Source organism: Chlorocebus sabaeus, chromosome 9 (genome assembly GCF_047675955.1).
Source record: "Chlorocebus sabaeus isolate Y175 chromosome 9, mChlSab1.0.hap1, whole genome shotgun sequence".
NCBI classification, from domain to species: Eukaryota; Metazoa; Chordata; class Mammalia; order Primates; family Cercopithecidae; genus Chlorocebus; species Chlorocebus sabaeus.
The window spans coordinates 96,285,343-96,308,834 of NC_132912.1; the positions used below are offsets into that span (position 1 = coordinate 96,285,343).

Sequence of the window (23,492 nt, forward strand, 5' to 3'; positions counted from 1 at the left end):
GTGGCTGGTTGGGGAAGTGGCCACTGGATCTTAGGCCACAGGCATACTTTTCCACCTCCAGCTTCCTCATTTACAGAAAACCGGACTGCAGTGGTGTGATGGAAATACGTGGGACGGGGACAGGTGACTGACTTTCCTTACTAACCAGAGGACAGCTTAGACAAGTCACTCTGGCTGGGCCTCAGTTTCCTTATCTCTAACAGGACTGGACTGCCCAGTGCTCCTCAGACTGTGGCACCTGGGGCACATTTATAGCTTGTGTGTGTATCTGGCGTTGAAATATCTGTCTTCCCGGGATGGCAAGTTTATTAAAAAATTTGGAAGGACTCACCCTTTTTACAAGAAAGCATTTTATGTCATTGTTCAGAATGCAAAATATATATGCATTTTAGTTACAATAACATTTGATAACATTTAATGAGTAATTACTGTGTGCCAAGTGTGCCAAACTCTAGGTGAGCCTCACAATAACCTAATGAGGTATTATTATTCCCATTTTATAGATTAAAAATCTGGGGTAGAGGGAGTAGATAATCCACCTAAAGATCTGTTATTAAGTAGTGATAAAAGATCTCCACTACCTCTCTCCCCCACAAAAAATATGGACTCATTACAATTTGCTTTAGGATCTACCTCCAGACCCATGGAGTTTCTTTAGTAAAATCTGAACGACACAGGCCAAAATAATCTCCAAAGGCCAGCTCTGACACTTTTAAATCAATTTTAGCTAAATCCGTTCACAAAAGGCTTCGCACATCCAGTGTCCCTGAAGGATGAAGGAGGTTAGGCAGGCCCTGCGGGGGCTCGAGGAATTCGCTGAGTGAGTTTTCTGGCTTCTGAGTACACTTTAAAATGGCCAGAGGGCGCGAGGCTTCCGGCTAGGCCTCCACCTCCCCGCCCAGTTGTGGTGTTTGCAGCCAGTGTTGTCGGGCACTTCCTCGTTCCCGCGCGCCCCGGGCGCAGCTCCCTGCACCCAGCGCTAGCGCTCCTCAGAAGGGAGGGGGCCAGAGGTGAGATTTCGCAACCGCCTCCCTCCCTCTTTCCCCGCCTTGGCACTCAGTAGTCTCCCAGATGAGCACTCTCTCAGACCGTTGCGGGCCGCCAGGCGCCGGGAATGTCCCCTGAATGCGCGCGGGCAGCGGGCGACGCGCCCTTGCGCAGCCTGGAGCAAGCCAACCGCACCCGCTTCTCCTTCTTCTCCGACGTCAAGGGCGACCACCGGCTACTGCTGGCCGCAGTGGAGACAACCGTGCTGGCGCTCATCTTTGCAGTGTCGCTGCTGGGCAACGTGTGCGCTCTGGTGCTGGTGGCGCGCCGACGACGCCGCGGCACGACTGCCTGCCTGGTGCTCAACCTCTTCTGCGCCGACCTACTCTTCATCAGTGCGATCCCTCTGGTGCTGGCCGTGCGCTGGACCGAGGCATGGCTGCTGGGCCCCGTTGCCTGCCACCTGCTCTTCTACGTGATGACCCTGAGCGGCAGCGTCACCATCCTCACGCTGGCCGCGGTCAGCCTAGAGCGCATGGTGTGCATCGTGCACCTGCAGCGCGGCGTGAGGGGTCCTGGGCGGCGGGCGCGGGCAGTGCTGCTGGCGCTCATCTGGGGCTACTCGGCGGTCGCCGCTCTGCCTCTCTGCGTCTTCTTCCGAGTCGTCCCGCAACGGCTCCCCGGCGCCGACCAGGTGAGCGCCCCTCTGTGCGTGCCGGGCAGGTGTCCTGCGCAGGCTGGGAAGCGGGGCCCGGACGGAAGCTGGGATGAGACTGATCAACAACAATAGCCATTTATTGCACTTAATCGTTGTGCCAAACCTTGTGCCCATCTCTGTGAAGTTTAATCTCTTAAATCTCACTACAACGCTGTGCACACGCGCTCCTAAATGATGAAAGTGGAGTCCCCCAAATTCTTGCAAAATGCAATGACTGTTCCGAGGTTAATTAACGAGTAGTTTAGGAGCGAGACGGAACTTTGGGGGTGCAGGGTGGCCAATCACTTTGTATTGAATCATGATTCCTCGCCAGGTGTTACAATACTGTTATTATCACGCCCATTTCACAGATGAGAAGCAGAGGCACACCGAAGTGTATAATAACTTGCCCAGAGTATTTTACCCGTAATTCGAGGAGGAGTTGGGCTCCTTCCAGAAGTTTATCGGTAATTCAAGGAGGAGTTGGGCTCCTGTCCAGGGTTGGGTTATGGTCCTGCTTTGAAAGCGCGTGGGCAGGCGCGTGTGACCTAGGGACCCCAGATGCAATGCTGTCTTTAGGGGACTTGTGACGGAATTCCCTTCCGGGGTCTTCAGTATTTTTCAGCTGCACAGCGGAAGGATTACACTAGACCTTCAAGGTGTCCTGGGCGCCTGAAATGTGTAGATTACAAAGGCTGGGCCGACGAGTTCTGTTTTGCGTAGCAGGTCCATAGTTGCCATTATTAGGTCATGGGGGCGGGGTGGGAGTGACCACCATCTCAATAAGGTTCTGTGGATAGTGCAGGACATTGGCTCGGGTCCCCTCGAGTCCCGCGGTCCGGAATCCCGAGCTCGGGTCTTTTTCTTCTGCCGCTTTGTCCCGTGGTTGCAGGGTTCGTGCGCCGAAATCCACCCGGGAGAGTAGACTTAGACGCGGCGTCGCGGTGGAGAACAGTGGCCGCTGTCTGGCTGTCTTCCCAGTGTGTTTGGTTCTCCGTGCCTCGCGGAGAGAGATAGGGAAAGGACCTGGGTCTGTGCGCTGGGGGCTCAGCCTCCAGGAGCGTCTGCCAGTGGCTGGTTCTTGACCTCCCCTTCCCTACCGGAGTCGCTGGTTTTCCGGCCCGGAATCCCCTACCCTTAAGCTCCCTCTCCACGTAGGAGTGAGTATGGGGTGCCCTGAGTAATCGTGACACAAACAGGAATCACAGTCCCAAAGAGGGACCTTCTAAGTGGTCAGAGAGGGGAGTAGGGAGGGAGAAATTACATGTCACCAGGGGAAGGCTGGGTGATGGAGATACACACAGTCCACCAGGGACACCCCTGGGTGTGTGACCCTCCAGAGCCTGGAACAGAGAGATGGTGCTTCTCTGGGGGTTTTCCCAGACCTGTCTCTCACACAGCCCTTTATGGAGGGCTGGGGTAGGATGGATGGAGTCTGCCTCCTGTATCCTGTGCCAGTTTTTTTTTTTTTTTTTTTTTTTTTTAACATAAACTTAAAATACTTGTTTCTAATGCTTGTGTGAAATACATTGTGAGGTGTTTGTTCGTTTGTGGCCTTGAATGATTAACGGGCAGGAGCCCCATTAAGCCTGTGGCACTTGATCAAATAACATGCAAGCTTGTGGCCATGTCCACTCAAGAGGGGCCCAGAGAAGCCAGGATTAGCTGAGCAGGTGGGTGCCATTTACAGGCAGACCACGGGCTGTGGCTTAGTGGGCAGGCTTGCTCTTAGCCCACACACACCTGAGAATCAAGGTGGGCCACACAGATGCCTCTGAAAGCATGGATCAGGTGGGGGCTCGGCTTCTGCCATCAGTTTCTTTGATTTTTTTAGTAAGTTATTCTCTCAACGAGTTATAGTACTTGTATATTTCTCACAGAACTTGAGGTATTTCACCTCATGTTCTTTCTTACGGGAGAAAATGATGTTCAGGGAATGAAAGACCAGGTAGAATGTATCTTGAAGGTATCTTAAGTTTTCTGATGTGTATTTTGTGCCTCTCCCTTTTTTCAATGATTTCAAGTATAATCCTAATTAATTGGCAAATGACATTAAAAAATAAGACTCTTGTCACTTCCCAGCCAAAGCCCAGACTAAATTGTGTGCTGACAGGGACACAGGCGACTGTTTGGGTGAGAAGGCCTTGGCATAGGCGAGGGCCTTCCGTGTCTTGGCCACTTAGTGCTATACCCCTGTTAGGGAATCTGGGTGTGGGTAGAGCCCTCTGTGGTGCTTCCAGAGTGGTCACAGTTGCGCTGCAAGGTGCTTCCGTGGAGGTCAGTGTTGTGATGCCCGGGCACACAGACCTCCCTTGTTTTGATGTTGAAATACTTCCTTGGTTTTAAGAGCCTTTGCAGAGGGATTTGGGCAAAGCCACTGGGAGAGAATGAACCTGCGGTGTGCACTGGGGGCCAGGTGAGTTAGTTACCCACAGGAGCCCTACTCACTGAAATTAGTAGAAGTAAGGTGGGAAAGCTTGAAATTTAAAAAAAAAAAAAAATTCCCTGGGCGCGGTGGCTCACACCTGTAATCCCAGCACTTCGGGAGGCTGAGACGGGCGGATCACTTGAGGTCAGGAATTGGAGACAAGCCTGGCCAATGTGGTGAAACCCTGTCTCTATTAAAAATACAAAAATTTGCTGGGTGTGGTGGCATGCACCTGTAGTCCCAAGTACAAGGGAGGCTGAGGCATGAGCATTGCTTGAACCCAGAAGGTGGAGGTTGCAGTGAGCTGAGATGGTACCACTGCATTCCAGCCTGGCTAGCAAAGCAAGACTCAATCTCAAAAAAAAAAATTTTTTTTTTTAAATTTTAAAAATGGGACAATCTTTTCTGGCTCTCCATCTTCTTTGTCTTCTTTCCTACCTGTCTGCTGCATCCACCCCATCTCTCTCTCTCTCTCTCTTACACACACACACACACACACACACACACACTTTCGCACCTACCTGCCCAGGAACCCAACAAACAGAAAAACCCCAGTTTCTTAAGGGTTGTTGCCTGAACACATAGGAAACATCCCATTTTATAGGTTCAGCAGTTGAAGAAATAAGTTGAAAAGAATGAGAGAAAAAAAAGGAGGAGTGTAGTCATTAAAAAAAAAAAAAAAGCAACAGGAGGATCTGGTCTAGACTGACTGAGTCTCACATTTAAAATTAGCAAAGGCTTGTTTTCTCAATCGCCATATTCCCAGCTTTCTGCTTGTGGATTCTGCCTGCCCCATCCCACTTGGAGACTAAATATGGATGTTTTGGATGGGGGATATTTTCCTAACCCAAACCACACGCTGAGAGAATCAACCAAGCCTAAGCAGATGCTGGCTCTCTCCCCTCAAGGAGCGTTGGCCAAGGAAACTGCCCCTTAGAGCTTCTCCGACCTGAGAGCCCTCTTGAAACAGAAACTCAATCTCTCGTTCATGTGGGCTATGGGTGCCCAGTAGTTCATGGTAATCAGACTCTAAAACTGCCCTGAAGAGAAGATGAGGGGATAAACATCCTAGAAATGTGAGACAACGTGGTATTTGGAGTGGGCTTTGGAGTCAAACGTTCTGTTTAAATCCCATCTCTGCCATTTGGGAGCTTTGTGACAGAATCCAAGCTGTCTAACCTCTTAGTACCTCACTTTCCTCTTCTGCAAAATGGGCATAATTATAGTATCAACCAACCTTACTGGATCGTCATGGGCACTCATATTCAGTAAATGGACCAACACCTGGTGCATACACAGTTAAGCGCATAAGAATTGCTAGCCATTATTAGTTTCCTTATCTTTGAGCATAAACGTTTTAAACATTCTTCAAACAGTATAATTCTTCTGATTGCTGTAAAATAACAGACTGCCATTTTAAGAGGGTGTCAACATCCTAGCAACATTGACATCTCAGCCAGGTCAGCTCACTCTGCTTCAACAGGATTCCAGCCTGTGTGTGCTGTGGCCCTGGCTGGGTGGTGACCCACATCGGCAGGTGGAGAAGACCGTCTATCCTGGCCAGAATGTGCTGCCCATTCATTCTGCAAACATTTACTGAGCACCCTTCCCCTCTTGCCCCTGCCACAAATCACGTAAATCCGCCTCCTTCTCTTCAAGGAGAAGCACACAGATGGTCCTAGATTCTGGCCTAATGTGGTCCTCACAGTCACTCCACCCGATATTCTTCTGTTTATTCTGAAAGAGGAAATCTCTAAAGTCACAGAATGGCAAAAGATGGAACCAGAATGTAGCCCCACTGTTTTGGGTCCCTCTGGATGCCATCACCCTTGGGTTTATACTTCCTTGGGGCACTTGATCCCACTGCCCCACCCTACCCTAATTTAATACCAGGCTAGTCATGTGAACGTTCACGTGTCTCTGCCGAGTGTGGATTGTCTGAGGAAACAAACACGGGTTGCTTGCCTTGTTACGATTAGAGAATACTTTTAAAATATAAGAAAGGAAGCATCTGTTGCATTGATATTTTCTTTTCTTTTTTTTTTTTTTTTTTGAGACGGAGTCTCACTCAGTCGCCCAGGCTGGAGTGCAGTGGCCGGATCTCAGCTCACTGCAAGCTCCACCTCCCAGGTTTACGCCATTCTCCTGCCTCAGCCTCCCGAGTAGCTGGGACTACAGGCACCCGCCACCTCGCCTGGCTAGTTTTTTGTATTTTTTAGTAGAGATGGGGTTTCACCATGTTAGCCAGGATGGTCTCGATCTCCTGACCTCGTGATCCGCCTGTCTTGGCCTCCCAAAGTGCTGGGATTACAGGCTTGAGCAACCGCGCCTGGCCTGCATTGATATTTTCTCTCTTTTTTGCTGGGTAGCTGATAGAAGAGGAAATATCCAACTAGGACTCCTAGGTTCTTAAAATGATCTTGAAGTCTTCCATGTTGATGGCAGAGGTAAGGCATAGGAACAAGGATTTATCAAGGGTTCCAGAGGTACTGCAGGAAGAATCATCAGAGGGATTGATAGGCAAACAGCTGGAACAAACAGCTGGAACTGATCTGCAAATAGGCAGTGTTTGCAAGTAAGTCAGCCAATGTGGGGAGGGTCAGCATTTCCGGTGCCTGTGGACAGATGTCACCATCCACACGGAGAGTCTCCTTAGAAAATCTCGTTTGGCAATTTTGTCCTGAACACCTAATATGTATTAGTCGGAATTCTAGGTGCTGGGATGCTGGCTGGAAAAAGGCAGGCTTGGTCCCCACCCTTAGTAACACACTTCAGCGGGGGCTCCAGACAGGGAAGGGGATGATCGCACAAGCTGTGGAGAGCTGTGGAAGGGTCTCTGCTGGGTGTGGGGAGTCCAGGAAGCTATTGGGAGACGATGGTGTCCCCAGTGAGTGTGAAGATGAGAGGAAGTAAGTCAGGCAAGGGGATGGAGACCAGGAGGGCTTTATAGACAGAGGAGAGTCCACATGGAGGCCAAAGGAACAGTGAGTGCTGTTCTGAAACTTGCAAGGGGTTCTCCACCACGCATGTGTACAGCGTGGGGTTCAGTGGGGGCAAAAGACAGTGCTAGAAGGGTTGGCAGAGGAGAGGGAGAAGGGCCAGAGTTGTCCTGGTAGGAAGTTTGAACTTAGTGGTGATGGTAAGGGTTGGGGGCAGGTCAGTGAAAATGCGATAGGTGGGTGAGTCAGTGGCGATGAGGGAGGAACTTAGAGATTCCTTCTGAGTGGGGAGGAGGAGGTGGGCAGAAGGCCAGTGCTACGGTTTCTGGCAGCTTGGAGAATGGCGGCCCTGTGCCCTGATTCGGGAAGTGTGGGAATCAGGTGGAACCATTTGGGGATGGGACCATCAAAGCTTAATGCGCCTGTGAGGCCTCCTGCTGAGATGTCCAGGCCTCCTGCTGAGATGTCCTCATGGCTACTGGGTGAGTCGGGGGTTCAGGAAAGCACGGAGCTGAAAAGAGTAGATTGGAGCTTTATCTGCAAAAGGAGCCGTGGAAATGGGTGAGATAGCCAGGGAGAAGTGGAGACTGGGATGAGGCAGAACACATTTGGGGGATCCAAGTCACACTTATCCCTTCACCGTGAGTGGCCTCCCATTTCATTCCAGAATTCTGGTCTGACACCTGAGCTCCGGCCTCCCTATGCCCCTGGCTGCGGTCCTTCCAGGCATAGCAGAAACCGCCCCTCCTAGGTGGCTCTGCCCTCTCTGGTCCTCTGAAGCTCTCTGGGCACTTCCAGCTGCTTGTCCTGTCCTGAAGTGTCCTAGTGCTTCTCTGCCTCCCTCACTGCTGGAGGATAGGGCCAGCGCCTTGCTCTTCCTCACCGTGGCTTCGCTGTGGTCAACCACCATGTCTGGAGTCAGGTGGTTGAGCAAATGAATTAAAGAAGACTATTGTTGACTCTGCCAATTCCGCTTCTGTAACTCAGTAACAAGGCAGACCTGCCACTTTTGTTTTCCAAGTTCCCTTTTTAAAATCAGGAGACATTTCACATGTGCAGAAAAAGTACAGAGAATATGATAAGACTCACACCCCTACCTTACAGACTTGACATACTGCCTAACTCCTCTACATGTCACAGCCTGCGGGAGAATATCTAGAATCAAAACGACTTAAACCAAATGGATTTTCCCACAGAAACCAACTTATGACACCAACTTGGATCTCTGTGGGCATGGCACCTGTTATTTTATTTTTTAATGAGACCAGACAGTGCATTTAGTCAACAATACCATATAAAACCTTCTAAAGAACATACCAATCCATCATTTAGGCCCCCAAGTCAGTTGCACTGCCTCTCAGTCCATGTGTAAGGGTGTTGGGCAGAGTTCTTATCTTACTTCCTTATCACACTTCCTGCCCTGAGCAACAGCCACAAATCAAAAGGTGAGAGAACGTTTTATTAAAGTCACGGAATTTGGGAGCTTCCTGGGACAGGTTCATTGTCTCTGTAGAAAAATAGCTGGTCAAGTTGGCAGAACTATCATGGTGGTCTGTGTTTCATGTTTGATCATCATTTCACTTATAAATCAACTTTTTTCTTTTATAAAAGTAATACGGGCACATCACGGAAAATTAGGAAATTCAGATAAGCCACAAGAATAAAAACAATTTGAGAGTCCCGCCTAGAAATAGACACTTCACTTTCTGGATTGTATCCGTCCATGTTTTTTTCTGTGCATACAAGCATGTGAGTGTATGTGCAAAAGAGTGTGTGTGTTGGATGGCCATATACTCATTCACACATATACATTCTCTTCAACACACCGGGATCAGAGAAGCACATGGTTTAGGGACCTGCCTTTTTTCTTTCATTCCTACTGTAGAGAGAACACCTTGCTCTATCATTATATCCTCCACAAAAGTCTTGCTAACCCTGGAGAGATTTTGGCAGACATTCTGGAAGAGGCTTTTGGAAAGAGTTGGGGGTCTTAAGAAAAGCTTCTGGGCGTCCTCTGTTTTTCTACTGTCCCTTAAAATTTTTCCATCGCAGGAACAGGAATTAGAGACCAAGTCACATTCAGGGCTGGAATCCATTTCTTCTGATTGGTGCTTTAGTGTATCTGCTCATACTGCTGTCTTGGAACGAGGGGTCCATAGTGGGCAGAAGCCTGAGTACAAAAGAGGGTGGTGTGAGTGTTCTAGAAAGCAGTGGTAGCCTCACTGCCAGTGATCAGAAGATCCTTGAAAGAAACAGGTTTCTGGCCGGGTGTGGTGGCTCACACCTGTAATCACAGCACTTTGGGGGGCCAAGACAGGTAGATCACAAGGTCAGAAATCGAGATCATTCTGGCTAACATGGTGAAACCCCTTGTCTACTAAAAAATACAAAAAAAAAATTAGCTGGTCATGGTGGTGCACGCCTGTGGTCCCAGCTACTTGGGAGGCTGAGGCGAGGCAGGAGAATCACTTGAACCGGGAGGCGGAGGTTGCAGTGAGCCGAGATCACGCCACTGCACTCTAGACCTCCAGACTGGCAACAAAGCGAGACTCTGTCTCAAAAAAAAAAAAAAAAAAAAAAAAAAAAGCAGGTTTCTTTCCAATTACCGAAATGTGTGAAGCTTTAATAAACTTCCCCCTACCATGTGTTCACACCAGCCCCGTCTTGATGCACTGTTAAAAATTCTCTGCTTTTGGCCTAGTAGAGCATTCAATGAATATTGGTCAAGTGAATGAATGAATGAACGGTATTTCGGATGCTAATGCTACTCCTAGACATTGGTTAAGATGCCTTGGCCCTTCAAAATCAGTAACGTGGTCTTTTTACACAGCATGTGCTCTTAAAAATCTCTTCTATATGCATGTGTTAGGGCCACTTGTTTTCTAAACAGTTTTGTTTCTGTAGTCAATTGGGCATAGGAATTTTATATGTGGGGAGTTAGTACACACACACACACACACACACACAGATATATGTCTGTTTTCATTGGCCTATTTATTCATTGGATGAAATTGTTGCAGAAACTATTTGTAACTATTCAGTAAGGTCTCCATATGTTTCAGTTCTCACAGTTAGTGTTAAACATTTGAATCAATACAACCTAGTGATAGCAGCAAGATCACGAACCTTCACACTCTTCTGCCATATTCCATTGGTTTTACATCTTGAACTGTGAGTGGAGGCTGATCTTTGCCTTGGGGCTCTAGACAGCCAGGTTGACGCAGCTCGACACACTTTAGACACCTGAGCACCCTCAGCGTGAACACTTAATGCTTTAGCACAGACCCTGTGGCCTTCGGCTTACACAGTATGATTACAGGGAAACCTAGTTCCTGTTTCAATGTGTTTGTTATGTAGCATGTCCTTTCCAATCTCTGTAACCTTTCAGGGGTCAGTTTTCTTTGTTGTAAAATGGCAGGCTTGGAAGAGAAGGCTCAAAAGCCCTTTGCATGTCAGCCCGGGGAAATAGAAAGACCACACCTGGGAACCGACTCTAACTCTTAGCACCCTGTAAGCCTGAGGCTCAGCTGCTGTCCCTGGAGAACGGGAAACACAATCGTGGCTATTCTGAGGGTCAGGGGCAAGTGCTTTGTAAGTGAATTGTGGTGGGCAGTGGGAGGGATTCTGGGGTTCAGTGTCATGCTAGTTGTGTAACTGGGAAATGCAACCACGTGTCAGGAAACCCTCAGTAAGACTGAGCCAGAGGCCAGTAAGAAGCCAGCATTTACATGATGTTCTTTTCCTTTTTGTAACCAGGAAATTTCGATTTGCACACTGATTTGGCCCACCATTGCTGGAGAGATCTCGTGGGACGTGTCTTTTGTTACTTTGAACTTCTTGGTGCCAGGACTGGTCATTGTGATCAGTTACTCCAAAATTTTACAGGTATGTTTGTTTCAAGTGCTACCACTGAACTTCACTCAGACTTGGGGTTATTTCTGCTGGAATCTTAGAATTTGGGATCGGAGAACACCTAAGAGTTCACACTCAATCTTGATTCACTGCCCAGGTCTACAGCACTGAGGAAGGAGAGGGTGTTTTTTTTTTTAAAGTTATATCTTTGTGATTATGTTTTTGCTCATCACTAAAGTAATACCAGGTCATTACAAAAAATTAAATTAAAATGAAAGAGACACATAAATGTAAATAACACAGAAACTGAAAACTTGCTCTACCTTCTTAACAACTCAAGATGTATTTTTTCAGGTTATTTTTCTTACAAGCTTATGTATGTGTCATGTATACTGTGTGTGTATTTGATGAACCACATGAAATTGCAGGTTCAAATGGTCAAATGGTTATCTGATACTGTTCAATGTTCTTTTCAGATATGAGATAATACTCTCTGCTCTGTAACTCCTTTTTTTCACTTAACATTATATCTTAACATCTTTCTACATCATTCCTATATCTCTAGCTCATTATTTTTAGTGGCTACAGATGTGACTTCATTTATTTTATGGTCTTTTGGGCTGTGTCCATTGTTTCCCCATCGCAAACACTGCAATACTGGAGAATGCATACATTTTAAAACATTTTATTGAAGTATTATACACATATATAAAAAGCACACTGAGCATAGGTATAGGCTCTAACTGAGTGCATTCATGAAAGCAGCTCCCAGGTCAAGAAACGGAATATTACCAGAAGTCCCTCCTATTATCTCTCAGTCGCTACTCCACCCACCCTCAGGGAATGTCCATTTCAAATGTGCACTGAAACAGGAAATGATCTCTACCTTCAAAACAAATATGTACAGGGACATAAAAAGGACGAGTCAGCCTGTTTTATATCTCTTAAGGCAGCCCATTTGTGAGTAAGTTGCCTGCCCAGGCAAACAGCATGGGTGCATTCATGTTTATGCCCATTTTAGAAGGTTTACTGCAAAGCCCTTGAACCCTCGTGGAGGTTTATAGTTGTTGAATCTTGGTTTTACAGTGTCTCATGTGTGGGTCATCTGGCAAGTAGGCACATTGAAGCAGTGCCCTGTAGGGCCTGCTCACCGTCTGGTCACTTTTATGGCCCTTTCTTTGCAGCTGAGGGTCTGTAACCTTCTTAGATGCTCAGAACCCATAGCCAGGCCAACCTCCATCCAGGTCTGCTAATCCCTGGGTCCTGTGGGAGATGGCCCCTCCATGTCACTCATGAGACTCTTGCCCACCCAATGACCACTAAGTGACACCCAGCCTGGTGTCAAGTGCAGGAGGCAGATTCAGGCCTGGAGTTAAGGTCTGGACAGTGCTTGCGATGGGACCAGGCATATGATAGTGCTATATAAGTGTTAGCTATTATCATTAAGTTAAAATGAGAGAAAAAAGAAGATAAATGTAGAACTTTGTGAGAGAAAAAGGAAGATAAATGTAGAACTTATTTAACAAATATTTACATAGTGTTGATCCTATGCCAGGAACTAACTCTTTAATTCTGATAAGAATAACAGATGAAGAAACCCAGGCACAGGGAGGTTAAGTAACTTAAGTTACCCAAGGTAACACAGCTTGTAAGTGGCAATCAGGATTTAAATTCAGGCAGTCTGACCCTAGAGTCCCAATGCATTAATTCCTCAGACACGTGTTAAGGGCCTGCCCTGTGCACAGTGCTTGGGGGAAAGGATTTGGGCTAAAACCGAGCAAGACACATGCTCTATCCAGAAGGACCTTAGACATAGAAGGGGAAGAGGGAGGAGACAAACAAGGGTGCTGATATTGAAAGCAGAGAAACTGAACACAAGGTGGAAGATACTGAGACTTTGCAAACACTTTGCAAACTGTTAAATGCTACACAAACATAAGGGACGAATAAGGGGTATAAGAAGGAAGAGCAGGCCAGGTGTGGTGGCTCATGCCTGTAATCCCAGCACTTTGGGAGGCCGAGGTCAGCGGATCACCTGGGGTCAGGAGTTCAAGGCCAGCCTTGCCAACATGGTGAAAGCCTGTCTCTACTAATAATGCAAAAGTCAGCCTGGCATAATTGTGGGCGCCTGTAATCCCAGCTACTGTGGAGGCTGAGGCAGGAGAATCGCTTGAACCCAGGAGGAGGAGGTTGCAGTGAGCCGAGATTGCACCACTGCACTCCAGTCTGGGCAACAAAGTGAGACTCTGTCTCAAAAGGAAAAAAAAAAAAGCAAAAGGCCATGAAGACAGACAAAGAGACTTGACAGTGTTATTTTAACAATCTGGGTTTGAGTCTTGAATCTGCCACTTACTTGCTGTGTGGCCTTGGCCAGGTTAGTTACCATCCCTGGGTCTCAGTTTCCTCATCTGCAAAATAGCAAACATAATGCCAGCAGTGTAGAGGTGTCATAAGGCATATAGGAGATGCTACTGATGGGACAGAGAGGGCCATGCCTGCCTGTCGCTGGCGATGAATAAATTATGACGGTCGTGATTTGTTAGGCAAGGCTGCTCTTCCCACCCTTGTCTCAGAGCATGCTGGGAAAAGGTGCTGCTAAGATTTGCAAGAGAATAAACAACAGCCCAGATTTGGAGCACATCAGGAACAAGGAATTGACGCTAGAGCAGGGCTGGCTGGAAGGGGCGGCAGCATTTGATCTCCTTCCTGGAGGTCTCACTCCTGAGTTCCTTAGGGGCCAAGAGGGCTGTGGTCTGCCCCTTTTCACTCGTACCTCACGCTTCTCAGCTGCCTGCTGAGGGAGGAATGATTTTCCACCCACCCCCATCTTTTTCTCAAGGCCACGGTCTACCTGGAAAAATTCTATGAGACCTGAGGAGTTGGGGCAGGTGTCCTCTTAGCAACCCACCTCTAAACAGCAGTTTACTCTTGAAGCACCTTATGTCTAAACCCACAGCCAAGCTTCACTTCTCCCCATCACAGACCTCAGAACAGTTCCTGGATGCAAGAGCTGTCATGACTCACAGTGCGGTGAAAGGGCACTCTGAGTGACAGAGTAACAGGTCAAATATATAATTTACATTCTATCACCATCCTCACCTTAATGCCCTGTGTGGTCTGGCCCTGCTGCCTTTCTCACCTTCATATTTCACCCTCACCACATTGACCTTGAGGCTGTACTGTGCACTTCTGTCCCAGGGCCTTTGCACCTGCCACTTGTTCTCCTGGATCTCTCTTCTCCAGATTTCTGCATGGGCCACTTCCCCACTTCATTTAGTCTTTACTCAAAAAGCTCTTCACCAGAAAGTCTCCCCATCAATCTCCAATTCCTTATCCTGATTTATTTCTCTTCAAACACTTACTACACCTGTCATATTCCATTTATGACAGTCATCTGTCTTGCCCACTACAATGCAAGCTCCATGAGAGCAGAGGTTTTGGTTCGTTCACTGCTATATTCCTATGCCTAGATCAGAGCCTGACTCATTCATTGTAGGTGCTCAATAAATATTTGTTGAATGAATGAGACATAAGCCTTGGATCACATTGAAAGGGTCTATAGGGTAGTCTCTTCTTGGACAGTGGGAAAATCACTGAACAGAGAGTCCTAAGACAGGAGTTCTAATCTAGGCTGTATCACTGTGTGACCTTGCGCAAGTCACTTAAGTAATGTGATCCTCAGTTTCTGTAGGAGCCAAATATGCCTCAGTGGATTAACACAATACAATGAAAGAGCAGATATAATAATGTTTTAAAAATCACAATTTTAATCCAAATATCACTTAAAAATTACTTTCCACCTTATTAGCAAAATTCACTGTTGCCCATTTCCCAGGAGGACTATGACATTTGTCCTCGCTTCGTACCATGAGTTTGCCAGGCTGATAACTTGGAAGCAGGCAAGCTATACCAGGTGGATGGAGTGTCTGGGCAGGGCCTCAGTTTGCAGCTCCTCCTCTGTGAAGATACACTTAACTACTGAGTCAGCTTTTCTGTACAAGCTTTTTCTGTGAAGCTTGGTTTTACATAACTCTGTAAAATGAATTGAACATCAATGTTAATTAGGCATAATAACAGACAATTCACAAATTGTTTCAAGCCATGGGATACATAACTACAGCCCTTCCAGTCCCACTTCTCACCTGTCACTATCCCCTGTAACCCAGGTCTCATCTCCAGGCTTGAGAAGTGTCTCTTTTTCACATCACCCTGGTCTTCTATTGCTCTAAAGCAGTATGTCTTCTAGAATGTTCTGTAGAGTGCCATAGGAATGTTAGGTGTTAGAAAGGGTTTGGGAAATGCTGGGATAGGCTAGATGGGATTCTTTGCTGCAGGACTTCGTAGAATGTTTATTATGCCAATATACTTTGAGGATCTCCCACACAGTAATAGAATAGGTATCATTGCTAAACGTGACTACAGAACCCCCTTTTCTCCACAGAGCATCTGTCTGCGCTGGTGCTCCATGGAATGCCTTTTTGGAAACCCTGCTCTAAAGTCTCCACCCTCCTTCCTGGTTCTGACCTGGGCAAGAATTCAAAGCAGGCTTCGCCCTGGCTCTTTCCCTACTGCCCACCCTTCAGGGGCTGCTTCATGTGCTTGAGGCAGTGGCCTTATTCACCCTTCTGCCCTCCCTGCTTCCTCTTTCCTTGTTACTCGGACATGCCATACATCTTCAGTGATTTTTTCCAATCAACAGTTTTCCCAAGGGAATAACCTCCCAGCAACTCCTAAGTGCCTTTAGATCAGGTTGTAACCACTGTTTGGGGCTTGCTTGACGTCATCGCCCAGCAACTGTTGCCATGGCAACTGAGATGCCTCTACCCTTTTGTAACAGTAGATGTTTATTGATCCCCCTCTCATTGCCCACATAGGCACCAGAATGGAAGAGCAGCGTGGGCGGAGCTGCCTTGCTTATTGCTGTGTGTCCAGCACCTATGAGTGCTTAGCACATAGCTGGAGCTTATAAATATTTGTCGAATAAGTGAGTCTGTGGCTTGCAGATGGAAAACCCTCAGCCTGTCTCAGGGCTTAACTGAGAAACAAAATCTGTTTCTGGAGAACACGAGGCATTAGACAGTGAACACAAAGCCCTTTCTCCACACCTGGCCTGCACTCCCCAGCTTTGGGGGCCTGCATGCTGGTCATGAAAAGGGAGGTGGAATCTCTGGAAAGATGGAATCTTCCGTCCAGTGATTCTAAATGGGAGGCTGTTGATTGACCAAGCAGCCCCCAGAGGAGACTCAACCTTCAGGGGCCCAATGTTGTCAGTAGGAACACCCTCTACCCATCCCCACATGTTGGCAGCAGTGGTCTGCTGGCATGGGGTAGCAGAAGGGTGTGAGGTGGGGTGGAGGCTCCCCCACCGTCTTCAGAAGCTCATGTGAGTGTGGAGGCAGTGAGTCTCAAAAAGGTCTCTCTTCAAAGGACTGGGGGGAGCTTGAGACGGAGCCTGTTGTCCTAGATGAGCAGCTGCAACACTTTCGTGGGCAAGAATCACCTGGGGAGTTTAGGAAACTTGCAGATTTCTGGGCCCCACCCAGCCCCACACAACCCGAATGTCTGAAGGGGCCCCCAGCGTTTGCATTTCATCATGTACCCAGTGGCCGTGGACCACATTCCCCAGAAGCTGTCCACCTCTGCTGAGGTGCTGTGCCTCAGCGGAGAAGAGCACTGGCACCTGGCATGGGGTACACTCCCCGACTTCACCGTGAGGCCGCGAGCAAGTCAATTCCCTTCTCAAGGCCTCTGAGTTCCAAAATGGCGGCAACCACAGAACCTATCCAGGAGGCTTGTTCTGAGGATTAGGATTAATCCTTGAAAGTTAATTGAGCATTTCGTTTAATCCAAAAGCACATCAAGCTTTCTGCCCAGTGCAGGAGACATTTGCAATCCTGGATCAATGTTAACTATCCTTGACATCTAGCATGGGGAGAGGAGGAGGAGAGGAGCCACATTTGGTTATAGAGCCCCATTTTCTTCCTCACCCCCTACCAGCGGTGGGAACTATGGAGAGAAGGAGACAGTAGCATCTGCCAGTGCTAAAAAAGATCCAGGCTGGGCGCGGTGGCTCACACCTGTAACTCCAGCACTTTGGGTGGCCGAGGCAGGTGAATCACCTGAGGTCGGGAGGTCAAGACCAGCCTGACCAACATGGAGAAACTCCATCTCTACTAAAAATACAAAATTAGCAGGGTGTGGTGGTGCATGCCTGTAATCGCAGCTACTCGGGAGGCTGAAGCAGGAGAATCGCTTGAACTGGGAGGCGGAGGTTGCAGTGAGCCGAGATCCCACCATTGCTTTCCAGCCTGGGTAACAAGAATGAAACTCCGTCTCAAAAATAAATAAATAAATAAATAAATAATAAAAAAACAACCCATCCACTTTTGCACTTGGCCCATGAGTCAGCCCAGTTTGTTTGTCTGTCACCCACAGCCATTGTCAGGCCCCTGCTAGGGCTCTGGGCCGCAGAAGACACAGGCATGCCTTGCTTCAGCTCCCATCCCCTAAGGAACCAGCAGTCGGGTGGGGGTCTGTGTTAGTCTATTCTCACACTGCTTTAAAGAACTGCCTGAGACTGGGTAATTCATACAGAAAATTTACAGCTTTAGTTGATTCAGTTCCACATGGCTGGGGAGGCCTCAGGAAACTTGCAATCATGGCAGAAGGGGAAGCAAGGACCTTCTTTGCATGATGGCAGGAGAGAGAAGAGAGTGAGCAGGAGCAGGGAAAACTCTTATAAAACCATCAGATCTCATGAGAACTCATTCACTATCACAAGAACAGCGTGGGGGAAACTGCCCCCATGATCCTAACACCTCTCACCTGGTCCCTCCCTCCACATGTGGGGATTACGGGAATTACAATTCAAGATAAGATTTGGGTAGGGACACAGATCCAAACCGTATTCGGGTCAGAGGTAAGAAGGACGCCTGGACATCTACCACATAGTGTATGTGGCAAGTGTCACATGAGTGCCTGAAACAAAATGCTGCAGGATGCCAGGCGGGAGATGAAACACGAATCCTTCTCAGAGTTCCTGGCATTAGCGTTTGGAGTTAAAGGCTGGGCAGAAGGATTCCCACAGGCGGAGATAGTAGAGACTGGGAAAGAACTAGTTTATGATAAAGAGAATGGGCTGGCATCAGGCTGCCAAGTTGGCAGTCCACCTCTGCAACTTCTTAGCTGAGTACTGCTGGGCAAGTTTTGTAAGCTCTTTGAGCCTCAGCTTCCTCATTTGTAAAATGGGGATCATCACAGCACATATGTCACAGAATTGTTGGGAGAATTTAAAAAGGTAAACTAAGTGATAGGTAAGGGCCTGGCACATAGTAGGTGCTCCATAAATGTGAGCCTTCATCAACATCACTCATCAAAAAGTATTTTTGTGACGCTACACCAGGGACCCTGGGTACATCGTTGCCCTTCTTAGGATGGTGTGAGTAGCAAGAGGGACAAAGTTGCCGTCAGAATCAGCCCTTGTGGGCCCCCAGCCTGTGCTTAGGCCTCGAGCGACACCCCTACTCAGAGGCGGTGCCAGCTCCTCCGCAGCCCGCCCACCTGACACCCTGCCCAGCTGAGATTCTCCTAGATCTGACAGCCAAGGCAGGTTCCTGAGATTAACCAGGTTTCACCTGAACACAAGTTCTAACTTTGATTCTACATAGTGATTTCCAGACTTGGATGTGCCAATACAGTCTCCAGCATTTGAGCCCGAGGTGGTGCCCTGTGTCTCCTGAGCAACCTTCCCCCTGCAGAGCCATCGAAGGGAGGGGAGAGCTGAATAGTGTGGCCATCCCTTTTGAGCCTTTTGTGATTTGTCTCATATTTAATCCCACTCAGCTAGATTTTCAGAGATGGGGGCTCTGACCCTGTATTATCAGTGGAGTGACCTTCCACACGCTTCTTAAATTTCTTGAAATTCAATTTCCTCATCTGGGAAGTGGGAACAATGATAGTGCAAATCTAAAGAGTAGGTGTGAAGATTAAATGTGACGATTGAGAATTAAATGTGCGGCACAGTGCCGGTCACATGGAAGCCCTCAGTAAGGCTAGAGGTCCGTATGACTGTGAGGCTGTTCACTCAGCATCTGTTGCCCTGGTCTCCACCATCAACAAGTGGACCTAAACTCCTGCACAGAGCAAGCAGCCACATTGAACCATAAAACAAACAACTATCCTTTAATTAGCTAGTTACAAGGTTTTTTTTTGTTTTTTGTTTTTTGTTTTTTTTTGAGACAGGGCCTCACTCTGTCACCCGCGCTGGAGTGCAGTGGCGCAATCTCGACTCACTGCAACCTCCACCTCCTGGGTTCAAGCAATTCTCATGCTTCAGCCTCCTGAGTAGTTGGGATTACAGGCGCCCACCACCACGCCCAGCTCATTTTTTGGTATTTGTAGTAGAGACAGGGTTTCACCATGTTGCCAGGGTTGTCTTGAACCCCTGACCTCAGGTGATCTGCCTGCCTCGGCCTCCCAAAGTGCTGAGATTCGAGGCATGAGCCACCATGCCCGGCCTAGTTACAAGTATTCTAACGGGAATATTTTCAGCCATTCTGATCTTGCAGTTAAACTGGCCTGAACTGTGAATGATGTTAATTACCTTCTAATTGCTCCCTGTCTTGAGATTCAGGAGTCTTGGGGGGGACACCTGTAGGATCTCCTGAAAGAAGAGTCCAGAATCCCCTTCTAAGCCCACATAACCAGGGCTGCCTTCGTTGCCTGCCATGCCTCTGCTTCACTGCCAGCGCTGCTCATTAATACAAAATATTAGAGGTCCCAGCAGCTCCACTTGGTAGGAATTTATTCTACCGATATGCTCACCTAGGTGTGCAAGGATATGCATGAGGAGGCTCATTCCCCCAGTTGCCACCTCTCAACAGGGGACATAAATATAAAATGGTCATTTTCCACAAACATCACCAGCAGTGCTCTGACCAGCTCTTCTGTCTTGCTGGGGCAGGGGCACCTTTAATGACACCTGTGTCTGATTTACAGAGCTTTCCAGTCACTTTTTGGTTATTTACAATGTCAGTCTCACAGTCAGTTCAAAGCTTCCCCTGCCCGAGGCATAGGATGTGAGTTTGTGGTGCTGGAGCTGGGAGGAAGACAGAGAAGGAGGATGGGCTGCCCTGCCAGTGGTCTGGTCTCCCACAAAGACAAGGAACTTGCATGATTACCCATATGAAGTGGTTGCCCCCTCTGTTGGTCATTGCCTCTGATTTCCCTGTGTCTGGTGGTGGTGCCAACAGGCCCTGCTGTTGAGGGGATCATTCCCAAGCAGCACCCACTCCAACCCATGGGCGGGCCCTTCCCACACCCACTCCCACCAGGTATGGGAAGACCCTTCCCACACACTCAGCTTCATTTTCAGGTTGGCTCCTGACAGCAGCTGCTCCAGCAAATGAGCAGCCTCTGATCACTACATCCTTCCTTACCCCCTGACTCTGGGGCCTGTAGGCAAGACTAGGATCCATTTTCTCCTGCTCCTGCAAAAGGAAAGGAACCTAGGGTGGGGTCCAGCGCTCCCTTCTGCCTGGTCTGCCACACTGGTATACCATCTCCCACTCAACACCTGTAGGGGAGTAATATGGTTTGACTGTGTCCCCACTCAAATCTCATCTGGAATTGTAGTTCCCATAATCCCCATATGTCACGGGAGGAACCCGGTGGGAGGTAATTGAATCATGGGGATGGTTTCCCCCAAGCTGCTCTCGTGATAGTAAGTTCGCACAAAATCTGATGGTTTTATAAGGGTCTTCCCTCTTCGCTTGGTTCTCATTCTTCTCCTTCCTGCCGCCATGTGGAAAAGGACAAAATTGCTTCCCCTTCTGCCATGATTGTAAGTTTCCTGAGGCCTCCCCAGCCCCGCAGAACTATTAGTCAATTAAACGTCTTTCCTTTATAAATTATCCAGTCTTGGGTATGTCCTTATAGCAGCATGAGAACGGACTAATATAGGGAGAGAGGGGAAGAGTATGCATACTGCTACTTCAGATGCTACCTCCCCAAACAAGGCCAAAGAAATAAAATACTCCTCAATAGGGGCTGGATAAATTGCAACCACCATTTATAGAAGATAACAAGAATAAGGTGCCTTCTCTGTGCAGATGTGGCCCGAGCACCATGATATATTGCTAGGTGAAAAAGGAGCAAGGCCCAGAGTGTGGTGTGTGGTGTGGGCCCATCTGTGTACCAGCGGAAGAGCAGATGCCTGCAATCCCACAGCCAGGAATATTGTGTGTGGTGGTGGTGCATTTCCAGAAGGCCATATGGGAAAGTACTTACGTTGGTCACCTCTCAGGGTGGAAATGGAGGGCACAGAAGGCCAGAGACCTGATGTTCTTCATTTGCTCCCCATCAGTATAGCATTGTTTGAGTTTGTACCCTGAGCACATTGTGCTTGCAAACAATTAAAGAGTCACCTCTTTTAAAAAAATAACAGGGAGGATGTCCCTCTTCTAGACCACCCAATTCAGGCTTTTCACTTCCCCTCATAACTCTGTTTACGAGGTAGGTGATTTTCTGCTTTATTTCTCAGGAGTCCGGCCAGGGGTCCCATTTCTCCCGCACATTCTAAACTTGGGCATGCAAAGTCCCAGAGGCACACAGCCTCAGTGCCTTGGGGATAGCAGATTCCACCTCCTGGGCCCCTAACTCAAAACCCCCAACAACCCTCAGTCACCTGTGGCTCCAGTCCTGTTTTGGTTTTCCACAGATCACAAAGGCATCAAGGAAGAGGCTCACAGTAAGCCTGGCCTACTCGGAGAGCCACCAGATCCGCGTGTCCCAGCAGGACTTCCGGCTGTTCCGCACCCTCTTCCTGCTCATGGTCTCCTTCTTCATCATGTGGAGCCCCATCATCATCACCATCCTCCTCATCCTGATCCAGAACTTCAAGCAAGACCTGGTCATCTGGCCGTCCCTCTTCTTCTGGGTGGTGGCCTTCACATTTGCTAATTCAGCCCTAAACCCCATCCTCTACAACATGACACTGTGCAGGAATGAGTGGAAGAAAATTTTTTGCTGCTTCTGGTTCCCAGAAAAGGGAGCCATTTTAACAGACACCTCTGTCAAAAGAAATGACTTGTCAGTTATTTCTGGCTAATTAGTTTTTCTTTATAGGCAGAGTTTCTCACACCTGGTGAGCTGTGGCATGCTTTTAAACAGAGTTCGTTTCCAGTACCCTCCATCAGCGTACCCTGCTTTAAGAAAATGAACCTATGCAAATACACATCCACAGCATGGGCAAATCAAGGGGTGATCATCCAGTTTTGCAATATTTTCCCTTTATAAAAGGATCTGTTGGCCAGGTGTGATGGTTCATGCCTGTAATCCCAGCACTTTGGGAGACCGAGATGGGTGGATCACATGAGGTCAGGAGTTCGAGACCAACCTGACCAACATGTTGAGACCCCCCCATCTCTACTAAAAATAAAAAAAAAAATTAGCTGGGAGTGGTGGTGGGCACCTGTAATCCCAGCTACTTGGGAGGCTGAACCAGGAGAATCGCTTGAACCTGGCAGGCAGAGGTTGCAGTGAGCCGAGATCATGCCACTGCACTCCAACCAGGGCAACAAGAGCGAAACTCCATCGTTTAAAAAAAAAAAAAAAAGGATTTGTTATGGGTTCCTTTTAAATGTGAACTTTTTTAGTGTGTTTGTAATATGATTGAATTTAATAAATATTTATTTATGACTGTTCAGCAATCACATCTCCTACATATAAAGCCACACCATAGTGGTTTCTGAAGTGAGTCTTAGAACCGATTCAGGATGCAGATTTCTCCTCTGAAGGGTCACAGCCACCCTGTGCCCTACCTGGGACTCACAAGACTTTAGGATCATTCACTGATGTCAAGAGCAATTGAAGAATTTCCAAGGAACAGTTAAGGGTGACTTACTTTTTTTTTTTTTTTTTTCATTTATAAAAAATGCCATGGGCCCTTTTAAGAGAATCAGTGTCACAAAATCAGAGAGAAAGCAGGATGACTCTGAAATGTTTGCGAGTGAGTTCACGGAGTGGTTTACTCCTGATCCATCCAGCAGAGATGCCGCTTAAGCACCAGCCATGGCAGACAGTGTTCTTTGTGCTGGGAATTCAGTGGTGAACCAGACAGCCATGGCCCTCTCTCAGGGAGCTTACCTTCAAGTCAGGGATAGAAAAACTAAATAAAAGTCAATGAATTATATCTATATACAGATATATAGATATATTTGAGATGAGGGTCTTGCTCCAAGGCCCAGGCTGGAGCGCAATGGCACAATCACGGCTCCCTGAAACCTCAAATGCCTTGGCTCAAGCAGTCCTCCCGCCTCAGCCTCCCAAGTAGCTGGGATTACAGGCATGAGCCACCATGCCTGGCTACAAATCAATAAATAGCATAGCATCACACAGTGAATAAGCACTGTGAAGAAAATGGGGCGGGGGCTATGGTAGTGATGGGAACTTAGATCAGGTGGGGAGGGGCCTAAGAAGACCTTTCTGAGGAGTGACATTTGGATCAAAAGGTAAGCGACAAGAAAGGGCCACCTGTGTGAATAGGGGGAAGGGACACAGAAGAGATGTTAGTGCAAGGAGGCTGACATGC

General features: G+C 47.9%; 1 protein-coding gene across 1 annotated transcript; it reads left to right on the forward strand.

Annotated features, from left to right (window-relative positions):
* The first annotated feature begins 405 nt into the window (after window positions 1-405).
* On the forward strand, window positions 406-22,605 carry FFAR4 (free fatty acid receptor 4). Its single transcript, XM_007963588.3, has 3 exons — window positions 406-1,681; window positions 10,808-10,936; window positions 21,621-22,605. The coding sequence occupies exons 1-3, from the start codon at window positions 1,115-1,117 to the stop codon at window positions 22,008-22,010; spliced, it is 1,086 nt and encodes a 361-aa protein (XP_007961779.3). The 5' UTR covers window positions 406-1,114; the 3' UTR covers window positions 22,011-22,605.
* Window positions 22,606-23,492: the final 887 nt, after the last annotated feature.